The following is a 24,007-nucleotide window of genomic DNA, read 5'->3' as shown; positions in this document are numbered from 1 at the left end:
GAAAAGAAGAATGACCATGAGAATGCCTGACGGTGGGGAGAAACAAGAGACTATTTCCTTGTTTAAGGACTTAATATTTTATTTGTGGCCATCCCCTTTGTTTCTCTGGCAGTACCAACATACAAGAGACGCTTTCCTAGTTTATGGACTTAGTATTCGATTTATGGCCATCCCTTTGTTACTACTGCAAGGGCTGACCTATCAGGCTACCAGAAAGGAGCAAGAACAGGGATTGATAATGTACTGGAGAACGTGTTGCATCCTTTCTGGAAACCAGAGATATTTACTTAATCCAATACTATAACCTCCAAAGACCCACCAGTGGGGAACAGAGAAAAAGGGGTGGGACTTGCGTTATAAGTCACAAGATAACCCAAAGACGTTAAGTTGAGTGTTTGTTATATTCATGGGAATTAATAAAGAATAGTTAAAGATACAGAGTGTGTTCGGCCCTATTTTTGTTTACAGGTTAATTTTGTGACAGGCTGCATTTGACTAATGATAGCTGCACCTATATGTAGAATAATGGACATTACATATGTTGAATCTATCATGGATATCGAGCTGGCATTAAATGGCATTATTAGGCCTTTGACGGCTCACTTGACAAATGATGGCAGCATCTGCCCGTGGGAGAATGTATTTGCATATGGGGTTTGTAACAGGAATATGAAGCATGTAGCTGATGTAATGTGGCTGTAACGCTATTACAAACGCATTACCACTCCACCCAACTATGAACACCAGAGGGTATTTCACAACCTAGTCCCTGGGGATCCCGTACTCAGGTAGCCAGGGAAAGGCTATCACTTTTGAATCCCAACCCTGGGGGTGGACAAGCGAGGGAGGATCACCTGGATAGGGGGTCCTCGGAGAGTGGGGGAGATGCACCTGATGGTGAGACATGGTATCCCTCCTTTTCCACAACACATCTAACCCCTATCCCTGTTTATTGTATGGGAAACTGCAGCTTCCATAATTCCTCCCCACTTCACCTTGACAACAGTACTGAGCCGAGGAAGAATAGGAATGAGGCCAGGAAGATTACCTCTACTGACTTGCATTGGCTCTGTCCCTTTAATGAGACCATGCAGAGTCAGGCACGTAATCCCAACTATACACACCTGCCACTTGTTAACACTCCCTGTCAGGATAAAAGCTGGTGCGCACAGGCACACTCTGTCCGAGGCTGGGTACGAGAAGGAGCAGCTCTTTCAGGGGTGATGCGAACCAGGGTATGAAAATTGGAAGGCCAAGGGGCTGATTGGCAGTTGTGAAATTCGAGAGAGCCAGGCGAGAGTTCCACACTTTCTGGAAGCTGTAACCATTGCAAAACTGGAACTGAGGGAGCGGAAGGGAGAAACCTTCAAGATGCTTCAAAGCGGCCCACTACCCTCCCGGGTGAACGACGAAGTTGGGGAGGAGCAGAGGAGGTATTGGTAACAGCCCTGACTGCTGCATGAAAGGCGTTGAAGAGAGAAGCCCAATTAACACGGCTGGTGAGTTATCAAAGGCAACAAAAGCCCGGTCTGTGTTAAAAGCAAAAGTAACTGTAACCAAAAGTTGAAGGTTGCATGTGTGCCGGTAAAATGCGTTCTGAAAAAGACAATTGCTGAATTGAGAAAAAGGTATAAAAAGTAATAGAGTGGTCCTGCGAGGAGGAATTCCACATCCGAAAGTCTCTGTGAAATGTTCTGAGTTGAAGTATATTAAAACGGGAACCAAAGGCAAGAAAGTAACCGTGATCCCGAATGAAAGTTGAATAAGTGAAAAGCAAAGTATGTGAACTCTGAATATGTCAACTTTGAAAGAGGCCAAGAGGGCAAAGTAAATAGAATAAGAAACTACAAGTACCAAGAGGCATTGGTGTTACAAAATGAGGAAGATTGTTGATTGTTGAATTGTTTACAGAGAGGTCCAAGTGGTCATGCAGAGGTTTATACATAAAATCCTTGCAGTTTTGAAAGTCTTTAAAAGAAAAAAGATATAAAGATAAAACGTGGGGAAGGGAGCCCTCACGGAGAGAAAGACAGGCTCGAACCCGGCGGAGGGAAGCCTGTACAGAACTGTGGTAGAGTGAAAGTTAAGTCTGAAGGAGATTGGGGAAGGGAACCCCCACAGAGAGAAAGACAGGCTCGAGCCCATCAGAGGGAAGCCTGTGCTGAGCTGTGATAAAGTGAAAAGGTGAATGTGAAAAGAGAGGCAGGCTCAAGCCCGGGGGAAGGAAGCCTGTGTTGAATTGTGGCAAATTAAAAATCAAGAGTAGAACTGCACATTTATGACAAGGCGGACGAAGCCTAATGAACTGATTGAACTGCAAAAAAGCTTGAAGCCCAAGCCTGAACTGTTGAATTGTACCAGTAAGCAAGAGTGTACAAAATTTGTTAGAACTGTACCATCCACCTATCCTTTTTAAGAAACTCTCAAGACACCATGCTGCTGAACGTGGGGAAAGGAATTGTTACCCAAGCCATTCTGGCATTTCTTTTAAGACACATTTTTCCTTTTGTATTCCCTGAACACATTTGTCATTTGAGAAGGAGGGCAAGTTTATTTTGAATAGGCATTTTTATTTTGACTAGACTGACTTTTAAACTTGTTTGTTATTTGTTTAATGGTCGACACTACTCCCATTATAGAGCTAGGGCCAGTTAGGAATTCTACCAACGCCCAACCAAAATATCAAAATAAAGGTTTTCGAAACTTGCATCTATTGCGTTTGTGTCTACTGTTGATACCATGCCTTCCTTACACCCACTATACCCGGTAGAGGTGCTTACATGGATAGTATAGGAATAGTAAATAATATAAAAAAATATATTTTGAACTCGTTTTTGCTTTTAAATGATCTGTCCCAACTAGTTCTGTGACTAAAATTAACCTTGCCTCTATTAGCCATAGGAGCTACCCAAAGTCCAATCGATAGCGACTCAGGAGAAAAGAGAAAGTGATGCTGAATGTTGAGTTTTCAAGGATAGTTGGATTACTGATTTCTTTATAAATTAACAAAAGGGGAACCTCCTAAATCTGATCTGCCAAGTTAAAGTAGATGTCTGGAAGGAGTACTATGCGAAGCAACATTAGTCAACAAAACATGCAACAGCATTCGTCATCCTCAGTGGCCAGATTAGGATTGATCATGTGAACTCTTTAAAAGAGAGAATGGGCAAGTCTTCAAAGCTGCCAAGCAGAATTCTAAGGCAGAAACACAGATCTGTTTATTGATATGTGAACCAATAGCTAACAGATGGAGACCACTGACTGATGGAGAATTTATGAAACATTTTTTGGGCATTCATACATCGGTGCTATTGCCTAAAAAAACTATCAATGGTGAAGAAAATCAGCCTTTCACGTTTGACAGTAGCTAGAAGAGTGGAAGACGTAGTAGCACACAATGAAGATTCACAGTACATGCCAGTTTTACAGCCTGGAGGTTGATAAAAGAACAGATGTGAGCGATACCATTCAGCTGGCGATCTTAGCACAAGGGGTGACCAATTTGATGAAGAACTGTTTCTTCTGTCCAATAAAGGACAACAGGACAGGATATAGGTAAAGACGTGCAACATGTCTCCTCTTCTCCACTGTAATGTCAAAAATACAATTAAACCTGTGGTTGGACTCCACTCTGGATCCCTTAGGACACAAGTGGATGCGAGCCTCAACTGTTGCACTCAGAAAATCCCTAGGAATTGGCCCATGCTAGAAAAGCAATGGTGCAGCCTCTTCATTATGCAGCAGTCAATTGACAAATTGGGACTTTTGGCCTGATGGAAACATGTGGCCGCCGAGGGGGGCAGTGGGGGGAGTAAAGGAAAGCCAGTGTTTATGGAAGTGCTACTGGCCCAAAAATCACTAGGGTCCCCAACATGCCACGGAAACTGTCAGACAAAATAGCAGAACAGAGTTGAGCATTTTTGCAAAGAAACTCTGCATCATCTTTGTAATGTCCTCCAATTGTTACTCTTGCCATTGGTAGAAAAATCAGTGTGCCTGCCTTCCAGATGCCTGAAGTGGAATGGCAATGACCAACTAATGGTAGGGAACACTTTGGCTACCCTGCCTTGGATGGAATTAAGATGCATGAGGTGCAGAGCCCGCATGTAATGATCATGCCCTAGGCACCAACAGATAAGATCAAGGCATTACCCACTTTTGCCAAATGGCAATTTTGCTGAATTCTTTTGCCACTTTCTTTCACCACAAAAATATAGATGGGAATTCTGGTAAGGTATATAGAAAAGTGCGGTTAGGGTTGGAAAGGAGTGGGTTGTAAGAAGCTGTGGGGGGTTCTGGGGGGGCAGCCCTTAGCTTTTTGTGTTAAAAAATGCAGTACAATTTGTCTCCAAAAAGGTTTGGCGAAATTGCCATTCAGCAAAAAATAAAACGCAAAGAATGTTCATAGATCCCAAAAGCAATGTGTGTCCTTGACCACACAGTGTTTGCATTCTCTCTGTGCTTACGCCAGGGGCCTTAGTGAGCAACATTGTTCAATGTTAGGAAAGAAAAAGTAAGGAAAATTCCCAGAAAAGATCCATGACGCATCTGTGGCTTATTGGAAAAAGGAAATCATGTGGGTGCATGCCTGAGGACTCAGGGCACCCCTTATAGAGGTCTGACTTCTCATTCACTTTCATGCCAATGTTGGCAGTGAACGCTGTTCCGTTACCCCTCCTCGGTGGTTCATCAGATGAAGTATAAGGGCCATTTCTTAAGATGACAACTCAGCGGAAGGATGGTTTCCATCCGAAGTCTTTAATTTAATTTCTGCAGTAACAAAAAAAGATAGCTTAAAAAGGGACTGTATTTTACAAAACATGAAGGTGCGGTTTCTCCAGGGAACCACTCTGACAGTCTAATCTGCCGTAATGTTCAGCATGCTCAGACGCACACATCTACGATTCAAAGAGGCGAAGGACTTTTATTAGGCGGATATCACGTTGTCTCTCTGTCTTTCTTAGGTCAACCAAACTGTGGAAAAAGGGCAACTGTAGAGGAAGACTTAATTTTAGCAAAAGATTCATACTTTATCTTATTTATAAAAACAATTTGGTATTTAATTTAGTTGTGTACTTACATAGTCAAATTTATCTGCATTGCTTGCACCTTGCTGTAAAACAAGAAAAACATATTTCAAACATTTCTATTAGATACATTTTGTTCTAGCAACATGTTGCAATTTATTGTGGTTTAACATTTTCAATGACTTACATTGTCAACAAAGTGTTACAGAAATACAATAAATAAAAATACATTGTTCTTGGTAAAATACTTTCAAAAAGGTCGGTTGGTACCAACCTCAGAATTACTTTTAATAGTCAATTAATTCACAAAAGGTAGCAAAACACTTTCCTGTAATTTGGACATAATTTCATGAAAGTCCTGTTGTCTGAATCATATTGACAGGAAAAGATTCATTGAAATGGAGCTGCAAGAGGTTGTTAATGAAGTGATGCAAAGACGATTTATACATATATTTCTTGATGACCGTATAGTTATGAGAAAATCTAATTTAAAAGCATGGAAAGATAAATACTGAGTAAATCGTGTACACAAAGAAATAGATGTAATGCATACATATAAAGGACACTCACCCCAATTAATCTAATGTTTTACTCGAGCAAACCAAGAAATGACCGGATCATCTCAGATTTGCTCCTGCTACTTCACATCTGAATCACAAACCCTAAAACTAGAGCAAACCCGGAGCTGGCTAGAGCATCTTTAATATGCTCTTTAACAAATCTTTGTGAATTGCATTTGCACATAAGCATCCTAAAGATGCTGCAGGCATTTCTAGAGGTGCTCCTATTTATGGCTTGGTGAATAAGGTATAAGGTAGCAGGAGCAATTCTGGGAAGCTCAGGGCATTATCTCCTGAATGATTAAGCGCAACTCTCTGAAAATTGTAAGGAACTCATGGTGACAACAGTGAAGACAGGCACAAGTGATCACAGTTCAAGGGTGTTTATTGAACTTTATAATGGGTGAGATAAATACCTAATCTAAACCTAAATCTAAGACGGGAGCAAGCTATGACCATCAAATAATAATAAGGCAGTCCTAGTAGCATCTCGTAAAATAAAAAGGGCCTATACTAAAAAGAAAAAAACTGGCAATCCTTACCACTAAGTTACACACAAAAAAAGTGTAGGATAACGTGAACCGGAAAAGAAAGAAGTGTTCACAAAATGATAAGTCAGGATGGTATGGCTGGGTTTCCGTTACCCACATTGTTAGCACGGGACCTCTGAGCACAGCACACTCCTGAATCTCTCCAGCACGAGGTTCGAAATTCCAGTTCAACGGATAACAGAACCTTCAGGGGCCAAGACTCTTCTCTGCCAAGTCTCTTGCCTTTGAAGGACCAATGGACCAAAACAACAAACAAGCAAAAGTTCCTTCAGTATTCTTGCACCTTTGGGCGACTGCTTCTCACCCCTAGAACCCCCCTCCACTGGGCTCAGATACTTTTTGCAAAATGGGCCTCCCTCCATCGGGTTCAATACGACCTCTCAAATATCGCTCGTAACCTTCAGGAGCTTTAAATGCCTTGTTAAACAAACACTATGGACAACCCTTAACTGGGTTCACTCTCATTGACGCACTGTTCCCGGGTGTATTATTCTTCACCCCTAATCATAAACAGCAAACAAACAAACAGAAAATCTTTTGATAATCTTGTACCTTGGGCGATTGCTCTTTGCCCCTTGGATGTCCCTCCATCGGGCTTGGATCCTTCTTGCAACTTGGGTCTCCCTCCGTTGGGTTCACAACAGCCTTTCAAATGAGGCTTGTAATTTTTGCAAACCTTTAACACAGTTCCTGATTTCCTAATACATTTAGTGATTTGTTTTTTCTCAACAGAAAGAGTGGACTTGCGTTTCCTAGCTTTCACTCAGCATCCCTCCGTCGGGTTCACACTTGGCTTATTCTACACAATGTTCATGTTTAACACATATATAATTCACTTTTGAGTGTACAAGGGATTTGACGTGACCCTTGGAGGACAACTCCAACACCTCACGCTGCCCTTTCCTAGGGCCTTCTGTTACACAGTTTCAATGAAAAAGGGGCCAGCGAAAGTCATTCAAATGAGCACTCCTGCGGCGCCTGACCACTCTGCAGCTGGCCCTTCTCTGGGCTTCCCCCAAAAGTTCAAATACACACAAGTTCTTTGTTCTCAAGTGCTTGTGTTCATCTAATGTTGCCACTTGCAACCTTGGACTCAATACACTTCCGGTTGCTATCAACTTCCTTCGACTCGCTGATTGTGCTGAGTCTGCTGGCTTGGCTTGCTTATGGAGTCAAGGACGGTATCACGGTAGCCAGCATGCCTCCCTGCTTATGTTATCAATGTGGGAGGGCCCTGTGCACCTGTGACACCTGTTCCTCCACACGCCAGCTGATCTCCCACTCTCCTCACCTCAGTCCCCTGTGAACACATAAGACGCTTAAATACCTGGCTACTCTTAGTACATATTAGCCCATGGCATACTAGCAGCGGAAGGTCGGTGAGAGGTATGGAGGAAAGGGGACTATGGACGTGTATTCTAGTCACTACGGTGAGTAACTTTAATTACTCATACATCACATCCCCTTTCCTCCAACCTTGTGGGTGATTCCACCGAACAAGAACATAGGGTGGAGCGGTGACAACCTGCCTCATGTCTAGGATGAAAAGCGAAACTGTTCTTCAGAACCCCCTGACCAAACTCTGCTTCGCTCCTGGAGCTGGTGTCCAGCGAGTAGTCCTTACAGAAGGCTGATTGAGTGGCCCAAGTAGCCGCCTTGCTGATGACATCCCAAGAAGCATGGCCCTGAGACACAATGGCCGTGGCCTTAGCTCTGGCTGCATGGGCATGAATCCCCTCAGGAACAGGTTTGGCCATGGCTGTGTATGCCTCCGAAATGGCCTGAAACATCCAACGGCGATGGAAGCCTGAGAGCCGGGTGAGGAGCCCCCAAAATTCACGAACAATGGCTCAGACTTCCTGAAGGATTTAGCCTGAGAGAGATAAAACTTGCGAACCCTCTTGCAGTCCAAGGAATGTAGGGACCTCTCTGCCCTCAGAATGTGGGATGAGGAAGAACACAGGCAGGCAGATATCTTGATTCAGATGGAACGGAGAGACCACCTTGGGCAAGAAGTTTGGCTGAATACGCAAGATGACCATGTCGTTGTGAAACGTGGTGAAGGGCTTGCACGAAGACAATGCCTGGAGCTCACTAACCCTGCGTGCAGAGGTGAGAGCCACCAATAAAACAGTTTTTCCCTGTCACCAAGCGGATGTCCACGGAGGCCATCGGCTCGAAAGGCTTGTGTTGCAAAGTTGCAACAACCACATTGAGGTCCCAGATCGGATGCGGCGTATGCACAAGAGGAAAAAGCCTAGACAACCCCTTAAGGTGGGCCCTAACCACTTGGTTGGCTGCTGAAAACACATGCTCAGGGGAATGCTCCTAAGCCCCAATGGCGGCCATTTACGTGCAGCAAGTATCCACCTGAACTCCAGAGCGAGCCAGGTGTGCTGAAAATGCCAGTACATCATCCAGATGACAGGTTAAAGGGTCCAGACCTTTGTCGCAAGCCCAATGGCAGAACCTGTTCCATTTTCTCTTATACTGGGACCCAGTCTAGGGCCTCCTGGCCTGCTGAATGATGTCCCAGTTGTCATCTGGAAATTGAGCATGCTGAAGCATCAGCTGATCAGGAACGAGGCCACCAGGGCCAGTTTGGCCGGGTCTGGATGTCCCACTGCCCGCCCTGCTGTGTCAGGAAACCCCTGCTTGGTATGGGAAGATGGACGGGACCGCAGGAGCACAACTGCAGAAGATCTGAAAACCAGGGTCTCGAAGGCCAGTGGGGGGCAACCAGGATGAGGCTGCAGCCCACTGAGGCCCAGAACCTGCAGAGGGCCCGTTGGAGCAGAGAGGTGGGCGAGAACGCATAACACCTGCAGCTGCGCCAACAGATCTGGAAGGCCCATGAGGAAAACTGGTGGCACTTGGCATTCAGGGAAGAGGCAAACAGATCCAGATCCGCGAGCCCCCAACTCTGGAACAGTGGCAACAAGGAGTCGTTGTGCAACTCCCACTCATAGGTGTTGAACCCCAAGCAACTCAGCTGATCTGCTTCTGCGTTGCTGTCCCCAGGCAGGTGGGCTGCCATAAACCAAATACACTCTGTGGGGGCCCATTCCCAGATCCAAACCGCCTCAATGCAGAGGAGGGGGGAATGAGGGCCACCCTGTATATTCAGGTAAAACATTATAGTAGAATTGTCTGTCCTGACCAGTACCGACTTGACCCTGATGAGAGCAAAAACACCTCGAGGGCCAGGTCCACTGCCCTGCTCTCGAGCAGATTGATATGTGGGAGGGCTTCCGTCCTGGACTATGCTCCATGAATCGTATAGCCCTCCAAAGTAGCCCCCCAGCCCGAGAGAGAGGAGTCCGTCGTCACCACGAGGGAAGGCTCCGGTCGGGGGCTCCCACTGAAAACATTGCCCATGATTAGCAACCAGCGAAGATCGGGCAGAAGGAGCGGCGGTATAGGGATCCTGTCTGACTGAGACCCCATCTGCTGACCCCAACTGGCCGCCCGGTGGAGCTGGAGGCGCCTCATCTTGATGCGGGCGTTCTGTACAGCGAGCAAGCAGGACGCCATCAAGCCCAGAATGTGCTGGAACCACCATGCCGAGGTGGTTGTGTTGGCCAGAAAGTGCCCCACGGCCTTGCAGAGGGACAGAAGTCTCTCGGGTGTGGGAAACACCCACTGAAAGATAGTGTTCCAACGCAGCCTTAGGAAGACCAGTTTCTGAGATGGGCATAACTGTGACTTCCACGGGTTGAGGGAAAACCCCAGCTGATGAAGGATATCCACCAGTCTCTGGCAGGAGTGCACCAGCCCTTTGGGTGAGCCTGCCCTTACCAGGCAGTCGTCCAAATAAGGCTACAGATGATGGCCCTCCAAGCGGAGAAGACCCCCTCACTGTGTTCATCAACTTTGTGAAGACACGAAGGGCTGAGGTAAGGGCAAAGGGCAGCACCTAGTACTGAAAGTGGTATGACATAATCATGAACTACAAAAACGTCTGATGCAGTTGATAGAAGGGTACATACAGGTACGCATCCTTGATGTCCAGGGAACTTTGAGAAACCAAAGTGTGTCTCACCCACTAGTCCTCGGGGACTTGGCATCCAGGTAGCCAGGACACGGCCATCGCTTTTGGATCCAGTTCCTGGGGGTGGACCAGTGCAAGAGGATCACCTTGGTGATGGGTCTTCGGGAAGTGGGGGTGAGGCAGCCGATGGTGAGACGCGGTGATCCCCCCCTTAATTGTTTACCTAAACCATTCTATTTTTTAGGATTCTGTGAAATCCCAACTCCCCCCGCCCCCTTTCTACACAAACACTGGGCTGAGGAAGAGGGCGACAGAGAGTAGCAAGACTAAATCTTATACATCGTACTGGACATGTCCCGTTAATCGGGTTCAGGCAAAGACAGGCACTTGACTCTAAGTGCATACACCTGATACCAATTCGCTCTCCTCACATAGATAAAAGGCGGAACATAGAGACACAAGGTGGTACACGAGTATGAGCAGAACCTCCGGGGAGAAGGCAAACCTACTGGAGCAGAGTGATGGACCAAGGGACGAGAGCAGTGGGTTGAAAACATCAGGAGTACACCACAGGAAGTTGCTGCTGTCAAAAGGTCACAAAAGACACATGGAGAAGGCCAGATCCCAAAGCAGAAGGCTGCATTGTGTTTCGAGGATGCCAGCGACCCTCCCGGGTGAACAGCAGAGTTGGGGAGGCGAGGCTAAGCATGTGGTACTAAGCTTGACTTGTGAATTGGAAATCGTAAAACCAAGAAAGAAACGCACACAGTCGGTGAGTTGGCAAGCAAACTGAGAAACCGGTGTGTGTTAAAGAATGAAGTGGCAACATTATATCGCAAGTGAAGGCTGCACGCGTGTGGATGAAACACAAAGAAAGGCAGACCTGTGAATGTACTTTGAAGTAAGAACAGCTGTGAAATCGGCGATAATGAGTAACAGAGTGGCCCGGCGAAAGGAAGTAGCCCCCTCGAAAGTCTCAGTGAAAGGTGCAGTGTTCGTTGCGATAAAGTGAATGAACTGTAAAAGTGAAATGATCAAAATTAACCCAGAGAGAAGGGCAGAGTAAAAACTTAACATTAAACTTTGAGTCAAAGTGGTCCTGCGGAGGTCTGTAAAGAAAGCCACTCACATTCAAAAGTGTTTGACATCCGAAAACGGTCTGAGCCTGACAGAGGGAGACCCGAAGTGTAATAGGTATGGGGGAGGGAGTCCCCAGCAAGTATTGTTGAACTTTGTTTTGAACAGTCTGAGCCCGACAGAGGGGGACCAATGTGAACTTTTTGTTGTGAAAGGACTGAGCCCGACAGACGGGGGCCGGCGTGAACTTTTCGTTGAAACATTATTTGAAAGACTGTAAGAGAGACTTTAACGTGGAAGGCCAGGTGAGGCTCAATCCACGTTTTGAACTGTTTTGTGTAAAAAACCCGAGCCAGAGTGCATCATCCTGCCCATGAGGACTGCCTTACTCTGTGCTGTCTGACGTGTGGAGGAGAGCCGATTCACCCACATTTATTCTTTTGAACATTTATTTCACTTTAGATACATATCTCCTTTATACACTTTTTGTACACGAACTACGGCAGGCATTAGGTTTTGTTCGCATAGGGCATTTAAATTTGACAGACTCCACCAGTACTGTTTTGTTTAGCGTTTGATGGTCAAGACTTCTCCCATCTTAGCTATAGGGCAAAGGAGGAGTTTTTCCCAACCCAGAATCTTTAATAAAGGTTTTACAAATTGTACCTTTTGTGTGATTGTCATACATGTGATACCATGCATCCCCTATAGAGCACATCCAGTCTCCTGGACACAGAGACTGAGATATATGCGCAGGAGTAATCATCTTGAAGTGTTCCAGCGGTAAAGACAGATTTAGAAATGACAGGTCCAGAACTACCCTAAGGACAGCCTGGTTGTTCTTGGGAACCGCAAAACTCCTGGAATAGTAACCGAAGCATGTGTCTACAAGACAGCTCCAAGAGTGAAAGGACCTCCTGTAAAAGAGCCGGGGAGCCAATATGACGAAGAGGGGGAGAGGGTGGTAGAGGCAAACGAGGAAGAAGCCTGTAGAGACTACAGATATGATACACAGGTTGCTGAAAAGACGCTTTCAGGTGTGCTGGAACAGAGCCAAATGGCTCCTGACAGGCGGGCACTGTTCCCCGACCTTGACATCACTGCTTCTTAGCGAGAGGGGGAATGGAAGAACCTGTGCGACGTCCTCTGCGGTTTCCTCCTGTTGTTGCGGGCAACCTGTCAGGCCTCATGTACCGCGGTCCCGGAACCCCTTGAAGCCAAATAAAGAGCAGGGCTTGAACTCAGTCCTGCCCTGGGATTGAGTGAAGGATTTCTGACCTGGTTTTATCATGATGGCCAAGGTTTGAGTGGAGGTTTTCTTCTTAGTCAACTCATCATCGGTTGATGAATGAAAAAGGTCCATGACCTCAAAGGGCAGATCCAGGATCCACTTCCACACATCAGATGAAAACATTGTGGCGTGCATCCACGCAGTCCTTCTCATCTCGACCCCAAGGCACAGCTCTCTGCTGGCTGTGTCAATTTAGGAAACCGAAGACTCCATGAGGTCCTGTGCAATGGCCTGGGCATCTGCCAGACCAGCCTTGAAGGAGACTTGCTTGTCCGAAGGGAGGTCAGGCAGAAATTCAAAAAGCTCCCACCACAGCTACTGGTTAGCCACAGGCAAGGGGGTGTCTACGTTGGCTTGCTGCAGATGCAGTCCTGAGATGGAGTAGCAGCGCTGTCCCAAGGACTCAAGGACTTTGTACTCCTTGGAGAGGCAATTGAAGGTTGCTCCAGTGGAGGAAGATGACAAAGACAATGGTTTAGAATATGAGGCCGCAGTCGCCACAGAGGAATGGGGCTGTAGATGGGAGGCAAGGAGGATTGTCTCCCCGTCGGGTCAGCCTAAACCTTCTGTCCAACTTCTTGTTCATATGGGGGTTGGCCCTGGGCTTCTCCCAGACCTTTCGCGCCACCTTCAGGACATCCTTCTGGAGGGGGATGCCAGACCGGATCGTCGTGCATTTCCCCAAGACCTCTGCTAGCACACCCGATTCCTGGGGGGCTTCCTCGGGAAGAGGTATCTCCAAGAACTCTGCCAGGCCCTGAAGGCGGTCATGAAAGGCCTTAACAGATGCCGAGGGTTCATCATCCTGGGCGTCATCGTCGTTATCGCCCGCACCCCCCCACCCTTTTTCACAGATTGACGGGAATCCAGGGCCTGGGACACATGTGCCGGTGGGGTGCCCCTTAGGTCAAGAGCCGCAGACAGGTCCAGTGGCTGTTGAGGGGGAGGCGTTGGTGGTACAGGAGGAGGTGGAGGGGTCAGAATGAGTGGTAGGGTCTGAATCGGTGGAGGGACCGGCACCCGGAGCGCAGGAGGAACAGGAGGAGTACCCAGAGGAGGGGGCGGGGTGGTAGCACCTGCGGGATGACCTTCAGGAGCTCCTTTATCTGATGGGAAAGCATGACGAAGATAAAGAGTTCGAACAAGCAGTCCTCACGAGCCGCTGGGTCCCTAGGATCCCGGCCCTCCAAGGCACTGGGCCGTCGCTTTTGGTCTAAGCGCTGAGGCACCTGGTGCGTGTGGTCGTATTGGCTGTGATAGGTAGACGTACCTCTGAGGGGACCAAGAACCTGCACCATAGGATCTGCTGCCGCCTCCCAAGGAAAGGGGGCTGGGATCATCCTGCAAAGCCCATTCAATGGGCGAAAGCACTGGCGGGCCCTGAGCTTGATCCAAGATGACTGCCTACCTGGCAGGCTCCGTCACGTGCCGCTCTGCCATTTTGAAGACTTGCACCACGCTATGGGAGGAAGGACGCGAAGGCTCTGAGCCAAGAGAGGCCTCAGACATGAGAGGATACAGCTTGGGTCTTGCACCCGGAGCAGTGGCGTGGACCTCAGAGAACACACTGGTAGGCACTGAGCAATCAGGATGGCCGGTAGTTATAATGCCCTGACTCACGGCCTCGGAGCAAGCTCCAGTAGGCTGGACGCCAACAGCACCTGTGCCGGTAGCCGTGCTGGATCTAGCCGAGGACAGACTCTTGGAGGTGGCACTCGACAATCCCTTACCCCCTGGCGTAGAAGAGGATTAACTTGATCGCCCCTCCGAGGACAGCCCAGTAGGGCCCCTGAACCCCTCAGCTTGGGAGCCGGTAACCGGGATGGCCCCCAGAGTGCCCGGAAGAGCCCCTGGGTCCCTCAGTTTGGGAGCCGGTAGCCTTAGAGGTCTCAGGCCTGCCAGAACCAGAATCCGAGGAACACGATCAGTGGGAAACCTGGGGAAGGAGTCACTGCACTGTGGAGCCGTGCTGAACAGAGGGCCTACCTTTTCTTAACTAGAGGTCCTGGAGACAAAGTCCTTAAGTTGTAGCGGAGGAGAAGTGTGGAAAATCTCCCGCCACTGAGACAAACGATTCTTCAATGCCTTGTGACCGAGAGAGTGGCAGGCGGAACATGAGTTCCAGCGGTGGTCAAGCCCCACACACTCAAGACAAAGTGCATGGGGGTCAAAAGCCGGGAACGAGCGGTCGCATGAGGCACATCTCGTGAAGCCTCCTGCGGCCGACATGCGCTGGGGGAGGTGAGGCACCAAAGGGAAGTGAAATAAAAAGTGAAAAAACAAACAGGGAGCAAGCAAAAAGCTAAAAAAGTCTCTGGGCTGGCTGCCGGGTCTCACACCGTCCGTGCGGAATAAGGGACTGAGTGAATTGCCGGACATCAGGGCCTCAGTGGGGGTGTTCCCACAGCCGAGACTGCGCCCGCACAAAATACTAAATTTAAAGGGGAAGCTCAATTTTCCACAGCCAAAGGTTCAGGTACCATCCCTATGTTGGGAGACGCCCACAAGGATGGAGGAAAGAGGATGGGACATACAAGTAAGATCAAGTTTGGGGGGTGTGGCCAAGCGCCGAGCTGCATGAGTGAGACGAGAAACCTCGGGAGCTCTGTCTCCCCGGGCCGCCGATATCCTGATGAAATCCTGGTAACCCACCAGACATCCCGATAGCAAACGGTGTAAATGTCTGTAAGGTCTGTGAGAGGCCCCGCTAGTTTTTTTACTGCGACAAGATCACTTGGGACAGGCCCACAAGGGCACCCGTGATGAAATGGAGAGCCATCTTGACTGCAGCATCGCAGTGGCATCGGCCCTCGCGCCTTGCCCTTGTGCGCCAGAGAGGGCGGCGAAGAGAAAGGAAAGCCTGAGACCACAGCCCTGGACCACAGAGGGAAGATATCGGAGGTGACGACTGTGGGCGGGCAACATCAGAGTGCAAGGGGCTAGTGGAGTCTGGCATAGATTTGCAGCATTGTGCTCCCCAATTCCCCTCCCAAAGACTGGTTCCAAAGCAGTGCCGCTCCCTGGCAGAGCCGAGAATGAGGTAAAAGCCCCTCCCGATGACTGAGAGCTGCCCGGCCCAGACTGTAGCCCACAGTAAGGCTAAGTCTGGTACTGGTCGGTGAGTCTGCACAACTTAACACCCCACCCAAGAGGAAAGAACAAGCAGGATCACAGTTGGGGTGAACCCTCCTTAAAGGACACTATTACAGATAATAAAACATGCACATTATATACATTGTCCTTGTGGACATACCATGGGTGGCTTGCTGAACAGGTAAAAGGGCGGTCTCTGAAATTAGAGCAGCCAGCTGACGAATCAAGGGATTCAGTCACTTCTCCCCAGGAGTGAGCCTTTCCCTGAGGCTAGGGAGGTGAGTCTGCTACGCAACAATCCCCTTATTGGGCCAGTAAGTGGGACCTCACAGGAAGAGACCCCCCCCGACCCCTCCTCCTGGGGACGAGGACTGCCGTGGGCAAGATAAGCCATAGCTCAAGGCGGGTTACCAGAAACCGTACCTCAAGGCGGGCACCAGACAACATATCCCAGGGTGTGGAAAGAGAAAGCAAGCCCCAGAGCACAGAGGGTGAGAACAACCCAATTCCCAGATGGGACACCAGAGAGCAATGGTCAAGCTGGCCTGAGGAACCTGACAATTCCTATAAGGATAACCAATATTGGAGAGAGCTGAACAAGACTCCTCAGTGGGGAAAACAGGGAAAATATCAGGCACTGCATAGTGAATGGGACCTCAGCCCAAGCTGATTCGTTAATGAGAGACGGATAAACACTTTTTGATGAAGTGTACCACAGAAGGAACTTACCAGAGACTGATACATTTATACCGGCCGAAGAAGGAGAGATGGAAAGAGAGACATATTAGTGACTGCAACTCTAAATAGGGTGCAGAGGCTGCATCATTACCTGTAACTAGGAGAAATCACAAGGGGGGAAGAAGGCAGTCACCATTCCTTGGTCGGCGAAGAAACTTTCCTGTGTTTATGTTACATTTTCCATGTGTCCTACTAGAGTAGTGTTCTGGACGATAGACTTATGTTTGCTTGGGAGGACATCCTGATGAGCAGTTTAGACTTCCTTTTTTGGTTTTGGCTTGGACAGGACCTGAGCACTTTCTGATGCTGTGATGCAGTGTGGATGGCAGCATATTTAAGTTAAGTGCTGGGATAAGTGTCTTTCTATCACCTCTATGTGCTCCCTACGTTCGTCATCTCCAATACCACCACCCTTCCCATCACCATTACAAATATAGAAGTGCTGTCTCTACGACCACCTGCACCACCATACTCCTTTGGCTAACCCAGACCTCCTTACCCACACCCTCCAGAATTACCCCTCCTTTTGCAAATGCCATCTGTCCCCTTTCTCCCCCCTGCACCACATTCCACAAATTATTAGTGCAACACCCCCCCTTTCATGGCCACTAGCCCTTTTTCTTGCCTTCAGCACCTTTTCATCCATTTCTCATTTCCCAGCCCTTTTACACCACTTTTCTCGGGCGGCCAGTCCCTTTACACCTATTTTCTCAGCTCCTGGCCCTTTACACCCCCTTTCTCTGTCCCTGGCCCCTTTTCACCCTTCTTCTCAGCCCCCAGCTCCTTCACACCCCTTTTCTCAGTCCCTTCAACTCCCAACCAATATTCACCCCATTTCTTGCCCCCAGTCACTTCTCATCCCTTTTCATGCCCCAGACCCTTTTCACCATTTTCTCAGCCTCCAGCCCTATTTCCTTTGCCCCAGAGCCTCTTCCTCCTTTTTCCCTGCTTTCCTATGGCCCCACCCCCTGACACGACCCCCGATCCCCACTGTTTTACGTGGCCATTTCCCTGGATCAGTTTTAATTTTGGCTCTGCCACTGTGCAAAACATTGCTTGAAGAATTGTGGAGTGTTAAAAACCCAAGGATATTCTCACTCCTAAACCCACTGAATCCTCTTCTCAGGTGGCAAGGGAAAGGCCATCACTCTTGAATCCCGACCCTGGGAGTCGAGAAGCGAGGGAACACCACCTGTGTGGAGGGTCTTCAATAAATGGGAGTGGGGTACCTACAGGCGAGGCATGGTACCCCCTTTCCCTATTAATGAACAAAGTAACCCTTCCCTGACCTTAATGGGCTACTGAAAGAGAGTGAGACTCTTTTCCTCCCACTCTTAGGCATGATTTGAGGTATGTCTTTGACTTATTGTGTGCTTATGGGCGATGGGGTCTTTCACTCCATAGGGTATCATCTGTTTTAGTGTATGTGTTACACAGCACCCTCAGTGCAGTAACACAGGGGTGTCATAGTGAACCCCAAACATCGACTCCATACCCTGGGACTGACTACTGTCTCCCAGGGCATGTAAAGTCACCATTGGCTTTATTAGTCCAAAATTGTGAACAGAACTAGTACAAACCATCATATTGTGGAAGTACTGGAAGGGGTTAATTAGTTTGCCCCTGGGTCTGTTTCCAAGGGGGCACTGTCCAGTCCCCCCTTGTCGAGTTTCTGGCTGGTGGCAGTGGTTACCACGCGAAATATTCCACCAGAATATTTCCTATGGGATTTTCCCATTGATTTTAAACGCACCACTTTTTTGGTGCAATGTTAAAGATACCGCCGGTTTATTTATTTAATATAAAATTACTGGTTGGGTTCTTTCGCCAGAACTCTTTTCCAAAATGGTGTTTGTGTCGGTCTCTGTAACTCCAACCAAGGTCGGGCCCTTTGTTCCATTTTTTGGCGGGCTTCTCCACAGAAGCCCTCCAACTGGTGGCACTCTTTCTGGGTTCAACAGGATGTGTGGCTGGGGGAATTGGCACCCTGGACTGCGTTGCCTTAGCAACCCAAGTCGCACTCTGTTCTGATTGGCCCAGTGGTGAGCCGCCCGGCTCACCACTTAGCATGTATGAGTGACAGCTAGGCTGTTGAATGGGGGTTTCTCTGCATAAAAGCAGGGCTTTTGGGACTGGAACTTCAGAAGTCACCAAAGGACCTAAGAAATCCAAAGAGGGTAGAAGCTGAGCCATCTGCAACGACGACACCACCGGTGGAGCCCTGCTGCAACGACCTCACCACTTTCCCGACGACAAGAGAAGATCTTCTGCTGTAAGAGTCTTCTCCCTTTGAGCTGGTGGGAACAACCAGTTCGCCATTCGCCTTCCAGGCCGTCCCTTGGTCGAATCGCCCGTGCCAAGCACCCCGGCAGCCGGATAGCCAAGCTTCACCACTGTGACCGCGAATAAAAGGAACGCACCTTTTAACCGAACAAACTCCGCAGCTGGTCTCTTCCCTGGGCAGTGCAACGACTCCATGTTTCCTCCTCGACGAGATCTGCTCTTCCCCTGGTCGAAACCACGAACTGCACCCGCTGCCAGGAACAAGTGCCACCGCTGGAGCTTCCTCACTCTTTAAGGTACTGTGTTCCGCCTGGCCTCCCTTTCTGCGGATTGCTAAAGGTGACCCTTAAATCCTTGGCTTTCCAACTGGGTTGGCCCCCAGACCTTCTAACTTTACCTTTTGCATTAAACCAACCTCTTTTGAACATTTCTGCAAAGACTTGAGTGCTTTTTAAACTGTGTGATCTTGGGCACATTTCGCCTTACTCCATTTTAAGTGGGCCTGGCCTATGAACTTTGGCTCTACAGTAGACTCTACCTTCACTAACTTGCTGTGGTCTTAGAAAAGTGTTGGGAACTGTTTTATTTTCATGACCTGCGTTTTTCTCTCCCTTTAGCTTAATTATTGGAGTGCCATCTAAGTTACACGCTCACATCTGTTTTTACAAATAGTGGTGTTTTGACCTAGACTTGTCTAATAATTATTAAGGGAGGTGTGTATACTTTTCTAATTGTGTTTGAACTTGCTTTGATCTATAGTGCTTAGTGTATTTCCTAAAAATGTGTTTTAAATAAATAATTATATACTTTTGATACCAAGCTCTGGTCAGTGTTTGCTTGCTCTACTGTGTTTTTAGCCCTATTGTGTATCCTCTGTATACTGCCCTACTCATTTTGAGAGAAGTCTGACTGCTCAGCCACAGCTACCAGGTAAATCTGGGTGGTGCGGGCTGCTACCAATTGGGTTTACTGCTTACTCCTGTAGTCTTAATCTTCTTGCAGTGTTCCCCAAGGGAACTGCACAGGATTCTGCCAAACAGTACGTTAGTCATTACAGTGAATGACATAATTACTCCTACGTCCCGGCCCTCTTTCCTCCATACTGTATGGGCGATTACAACAATGTAATCCTGGGGACGAGAGATGCCTATCTACGAAAACAAGTTTTTCAACACTGTCTGGCCAAACGCTGCATCAGATCTGGCGCTGGCATCCAAGCAGTAGTTTTGCAAAAGGCTGATGGGGAAGCCTAAGTAGCCGCCTTACTGATCGTCTGCCATAGAACGTGTCTTTGGAAGGCCACAACTGTGGCCTTCGCTCTGATGGCATGGGCGTGCATGTTTGCTGGCAAAGACATGTGCTACCCCTCATAAGTTTCCTTAATGGCCATCACCATCCACCATGCTAATGAAGCCTTGGATGCTTGACAGCCTGGTTTTGACCCACCATAAATGATGAACAGGGCATCTGATTTAAGGAAGCTCTTCGTTCTGTCCAGGTAAAATCTTGGAGCATGTCAGGTATCCAGACAGTGCAACACCTTCTGTGCCTCGTCCTTTGGGTTCAAAGAATGTTAGAAGTACTATCTCCTCATTGAGGTAAAAAGATGACACAACCTTTGGGAGAAATGAAGGGTGCGTCCTTAGCACTACCTTCTCCCGGTGAAACGTGGTATACTGCTCTGAAGCCACTAGCGCCTGTATCTCACTGATCCTGGGCGCTGAGGTAAGGCCAACCAGTAGAGCAGTCTTTATAATAACCAGCCTGATATGTACTGACGCCATTGGCTCAAAAGGCTTGGGGGTCAGTGTGCCCAGCACCACATTTAGGTCCCAGACCAGATGTGGGCGCTTGACTGGGGGATACAGTCTGGTCAGACCCGCTAAGTGCTTTTTGACCACCGGATTGGAGGAGGAGAAGAGGTGATCACCTGAGTTTTTGTAAGACCTTCTGGCCGCCAGCTAAGTACGACAGGTGTCCACCTGCACATCTGCATGGGCCAGATGCACAGAGAAAGACAGCACATGGTCTAGTGTGCATGCCAAAGGATCTATCTCGTTTGCCTTGGCCCAGTGACTGCTTCTTGCCCCTTGAATGATAGCCAAGTTGTCCTGTGACAAGTGCAGATATTTTAGGGTGATGTGTTCAGGAACCAAGCATCTAGGGCTAACTTCTGCGGCGCGGGATGAACCACTGCACCTCCCTGCTGGGATAGTAGGGGGGGGGGTGGTCCCAGTGGAAGAAGAACTGGCAATTGATCATACAGCCAGAGGAGTTCTGAGAACCAAGGTCTGGCTGGCCACTGCAGCGCTATCAAGATGAGATTAAGCCTCCACGACTCCTTGACCTTACAAATGACCCTGGGAATCAACAGGGTAGGAGGAAAAGCGTACACACTCATGTTGTTCCACTGAATCTGCAACGCGTCCCCCATAGAGCTCCTGTCTTGCCCTATCCAGGACACAAACTGGTGGCATCTCCTGTTGCTCCTGGTGGCGATTAGGTGTACCTGAGGGTGGCCCCACTTGATGAAGACTTCCCTCAAGACATCCTCGTTCAACTGCCACTCGTAGTTGTCGACCCCCCAGCCTGCTGAGTATGTCCAGAGAGGTGGACTGCTGAGAGGTAAATGTTGTTTGATAGTGCCCATTCCCACATGTCAATGGACAGTCTGCAGAGGGAAGGAGACCTGGTGCCGCCCTGCTTTTTGATGTAATATATGCATGTGGAGCTGTCTGAATGCAAACCGACCTGTTGCCAGCAATGGGGAGGAACGTTTTGAGAGCGAGCCAGATGGCCATATTCTCTAGCCAGTTGATGTGCTCCAGCTGTTCCTGCTAAGACCAGATTCTGTGGACACTGTGGTTGTCCAGGGTAGCTCCTCATGCCTCCATGGGGGAGTCTGTGGTAATGGTGACTTCCGGTAGTGGCTGTCTGAAGGGCCTGCCCACTAACAGGTTGGCCTCTGTCCTCCATCACGGGAGATGCTGGTGCAGATGCTGCGGTATGCTGACTAGAGCCGCTTGTGAGCCTGTCTCCTGAGTTCAAGAGGCTGAGAAGTGTAGCTGCAACCTCCTCATTCTGAGCCTTGTATGCGGCGCCGCCATTATTCGAAGCAGGTGTTGGTATCACCATGCCGACGTTACTGGTCTGCTGGGGAAATGTCACGTGGCCCTCTTAATTGCCGAGATCTTGTCTTCCAATGGGAAGATCCAAATCACTCTTGTTTCCAAAATGAGTCCAAAGAAGGCTAAGGACTGCATGGGAAGTAACTCTGGTTTCCTGAGGTTGATGGAGAACCCCAATTCGAATAGTATGTGCATTAGGCTGTAGGCTGGCTGCAGTGCGATGTACTCCCTCAGGGGACTCCGCTTGCACAAGCCAGTCATCTAGGTATGGATAAATGTGGTGGCCCTCTGCCCTACAGCATTCATTAACCTTGTAAAGACCCTTGGGCCGAATTGAGGCCAAATGGGAAGACCTTGCAGTGGAAACGAAAGCCCATGATTCTGAACCGGAGGAAGGAATGATGGGGCTCCCAAATCGGGACGTGTAGGTATGCATCTTTCAGATCCAGGAAGCACATCCAGTCTCACCTGCACAGTGTCTCCGCAATGAGTGCTGGCGTAAACATCTCAAACTTTTGAAGGGGTAGGGAAATGTTCAAGGTTGAAAGGTCCAGTACAACTCTCAGGCCAGCCAGGTTCCTTTTCTGTATGCAAAGTATTTTGAATAGAAGCCCATGTCTCGCTGTGAGGTTGGAACTGACTCGCCATGAGCGAACGGATCTCAGCCAGAAGAGTTGCCATCCCAATCTACGCGAGTGGTGGAAGGGGAAGAGGAAATGGAGGTAACGGCAGGCAAAGCCCAAGGAAACCACTGAGAGAATTCATGGGTCTCTGAACCTATCTAGAAATGAATGCGATGGGTAAGTATTCCCTCCCACCAGAGAACTGTGGATCTGGATGGCACCGTCACTGTTACTTTCGCTCTGAGGCTTGCACCTGGGAAGGGGACTTGAAGAACCCCTTCTGCAACGATTTTTGCTGCTTCCTTTCCTAGGAGGGCCGAAGTAGGTATAGCCGTGGAGGATTGTGGGGCTTAGTGTACATAGAGTCGTACAGAGAGGCTGCCGCTATAACCGAATAGTGAGGTTGCGGGTGCATCGACAGCATGAGGGAGTCCCCCTCTGCCTGTCGATATTTGGCATCCAGGCACTTATTTGTACGCTGCATAGAATATGGTTTTACCCAGCCCTTCTTTTCCAATGACTCAACATCTTTCTGCAACGGGATGCCCATTTTTGTGGTTGACCGGATTTTAAGCAGCTCAGCCAAGACCCCTGCTTCTGGTTGCTCAGGCTGCGGCAGCGGGATCCCCATTAATCCGCCACACCAGCCAGTCTTTCATGGAAAGCCCTAGCTGAAGGAGGTTTCTTGATCTTGCTCTTTGTCGGTGTTCCCCGCTGTGTCCTGCCGGTCAGGGCCTGCTGGTGGAGTGCTGGAGTGTGCTGTGGGCGGTTGTGGCATTGCTATGGGCAGTGCCTGAGGCTGCGCCTGGGGCTGCACCGTGGGTGGGGCCACCGTGACAATCTGTGCCTGGGGCATCACAGGAACCTGCGATGGTATCTGTGTATGAACCACTTCAGGTGGTTAATTGGGTGCCGGAGGGAGCATGTCTTGGATGACCCCCATAAGTATGGGCCCCATTTGAGGCGACCTCATGAGAGTGAGGAACTTCTTGAATAACATGTCCTCACTTTCTGGTGAGGAGCTTATTTGCATGGATGCAGGTCCCTGGACTTGCACCTGTTGTTGAGCTCTTATCGCCCCCTGTTTTGGGTCTGTGTATCGCCCCTGCGTAGAAAAACTTGGGTATGCGGTGGACCAAGTGACCGGTGTAGTCTAATCCCATCTTGGCGGGCGTTCTGATGCCTGTGCACTGGAACGGAGAGGTTCAAGATGCACCGCCATTTTGTCTGGCTGGGAGACCATTTTGTCTGGTACGTGCTTGCTGCAGGACGATTGTCGTACTGGGACCAGTTTCCGCCTGCTTGCTTGACTGCAAAGGCTCTGACCTTCCCTGCACCTCAGGCAAGGGTCTGGGAGGCAGGGTGCCCTCGGCGATGTCGCTGATAGTGCTGGAACTGCATTTACGCGCCAGCACGGGTTTAAGCCCAGTGTTAGAGCTAAGCCCCTCTGGGAGATGCCCGGTACCCGTGCCTTGCGGCCCCTCACCTGTGGGTCTGGGAGGATCCTTAGACCCCTCCGGCATGTGGCCGGTAGCTCGTAGAGTCCCCGCGCTGGTAGTAGGGCCTGGAAGGCCCCTCCCGCTTAAGACTCTTCCCAGAGAAGGAGTCCGCGCGGTACGGACGGATTGATAGAGATTTAACAAAA

The 24,007-nt window shown here is 49.0% G+C and overlaps 1 protein-coding gene across 2 annotated transcripts in view; it reads right to left on the bottom strand.

Moving 5' to 3' along the window:
• Positions 1-24,007, bottom strand: part of GLS (glutaminase) — a 1,476,479-nt gene that overhangs the window by 985,507 nt on the left and 466,965 nt on the right. For both annotated transcript variants that reach the window (XM_069615676.1, XM_069615675.1), the window contains exon 8: positions 5,081-5,113. In XM_069615676.1, coding sequence (XP_069471777.1) covers positions 5,081-5,113 — 33 coding nt within the window. The remainder of the gene's footprint in view (positions 1-5,080; positions 5,114-24,007) is intronic.

Source organism: Ambystoma mexicanum, chromosome 9, assembly GCF_040938575.1.
Source record: "Ambystoma mexicanum isolate Mex_15411 chromosome 9, UKY_AmexF1_1, whole genome shotgun sequence".
Classification (NCBI taxonomy): domain Eukaryota; kingdom Metazoa; phylum Chordata; class Amphibia; order Caudata; family Ambystomatidae; genus Ambystoma; species Ambystoma mexicanum.
The sequence above is the reverse complement of the archived record's forward strand: the minus strand, read 5'-3'. Positions and strand labels throughout refer to the sequence as shown.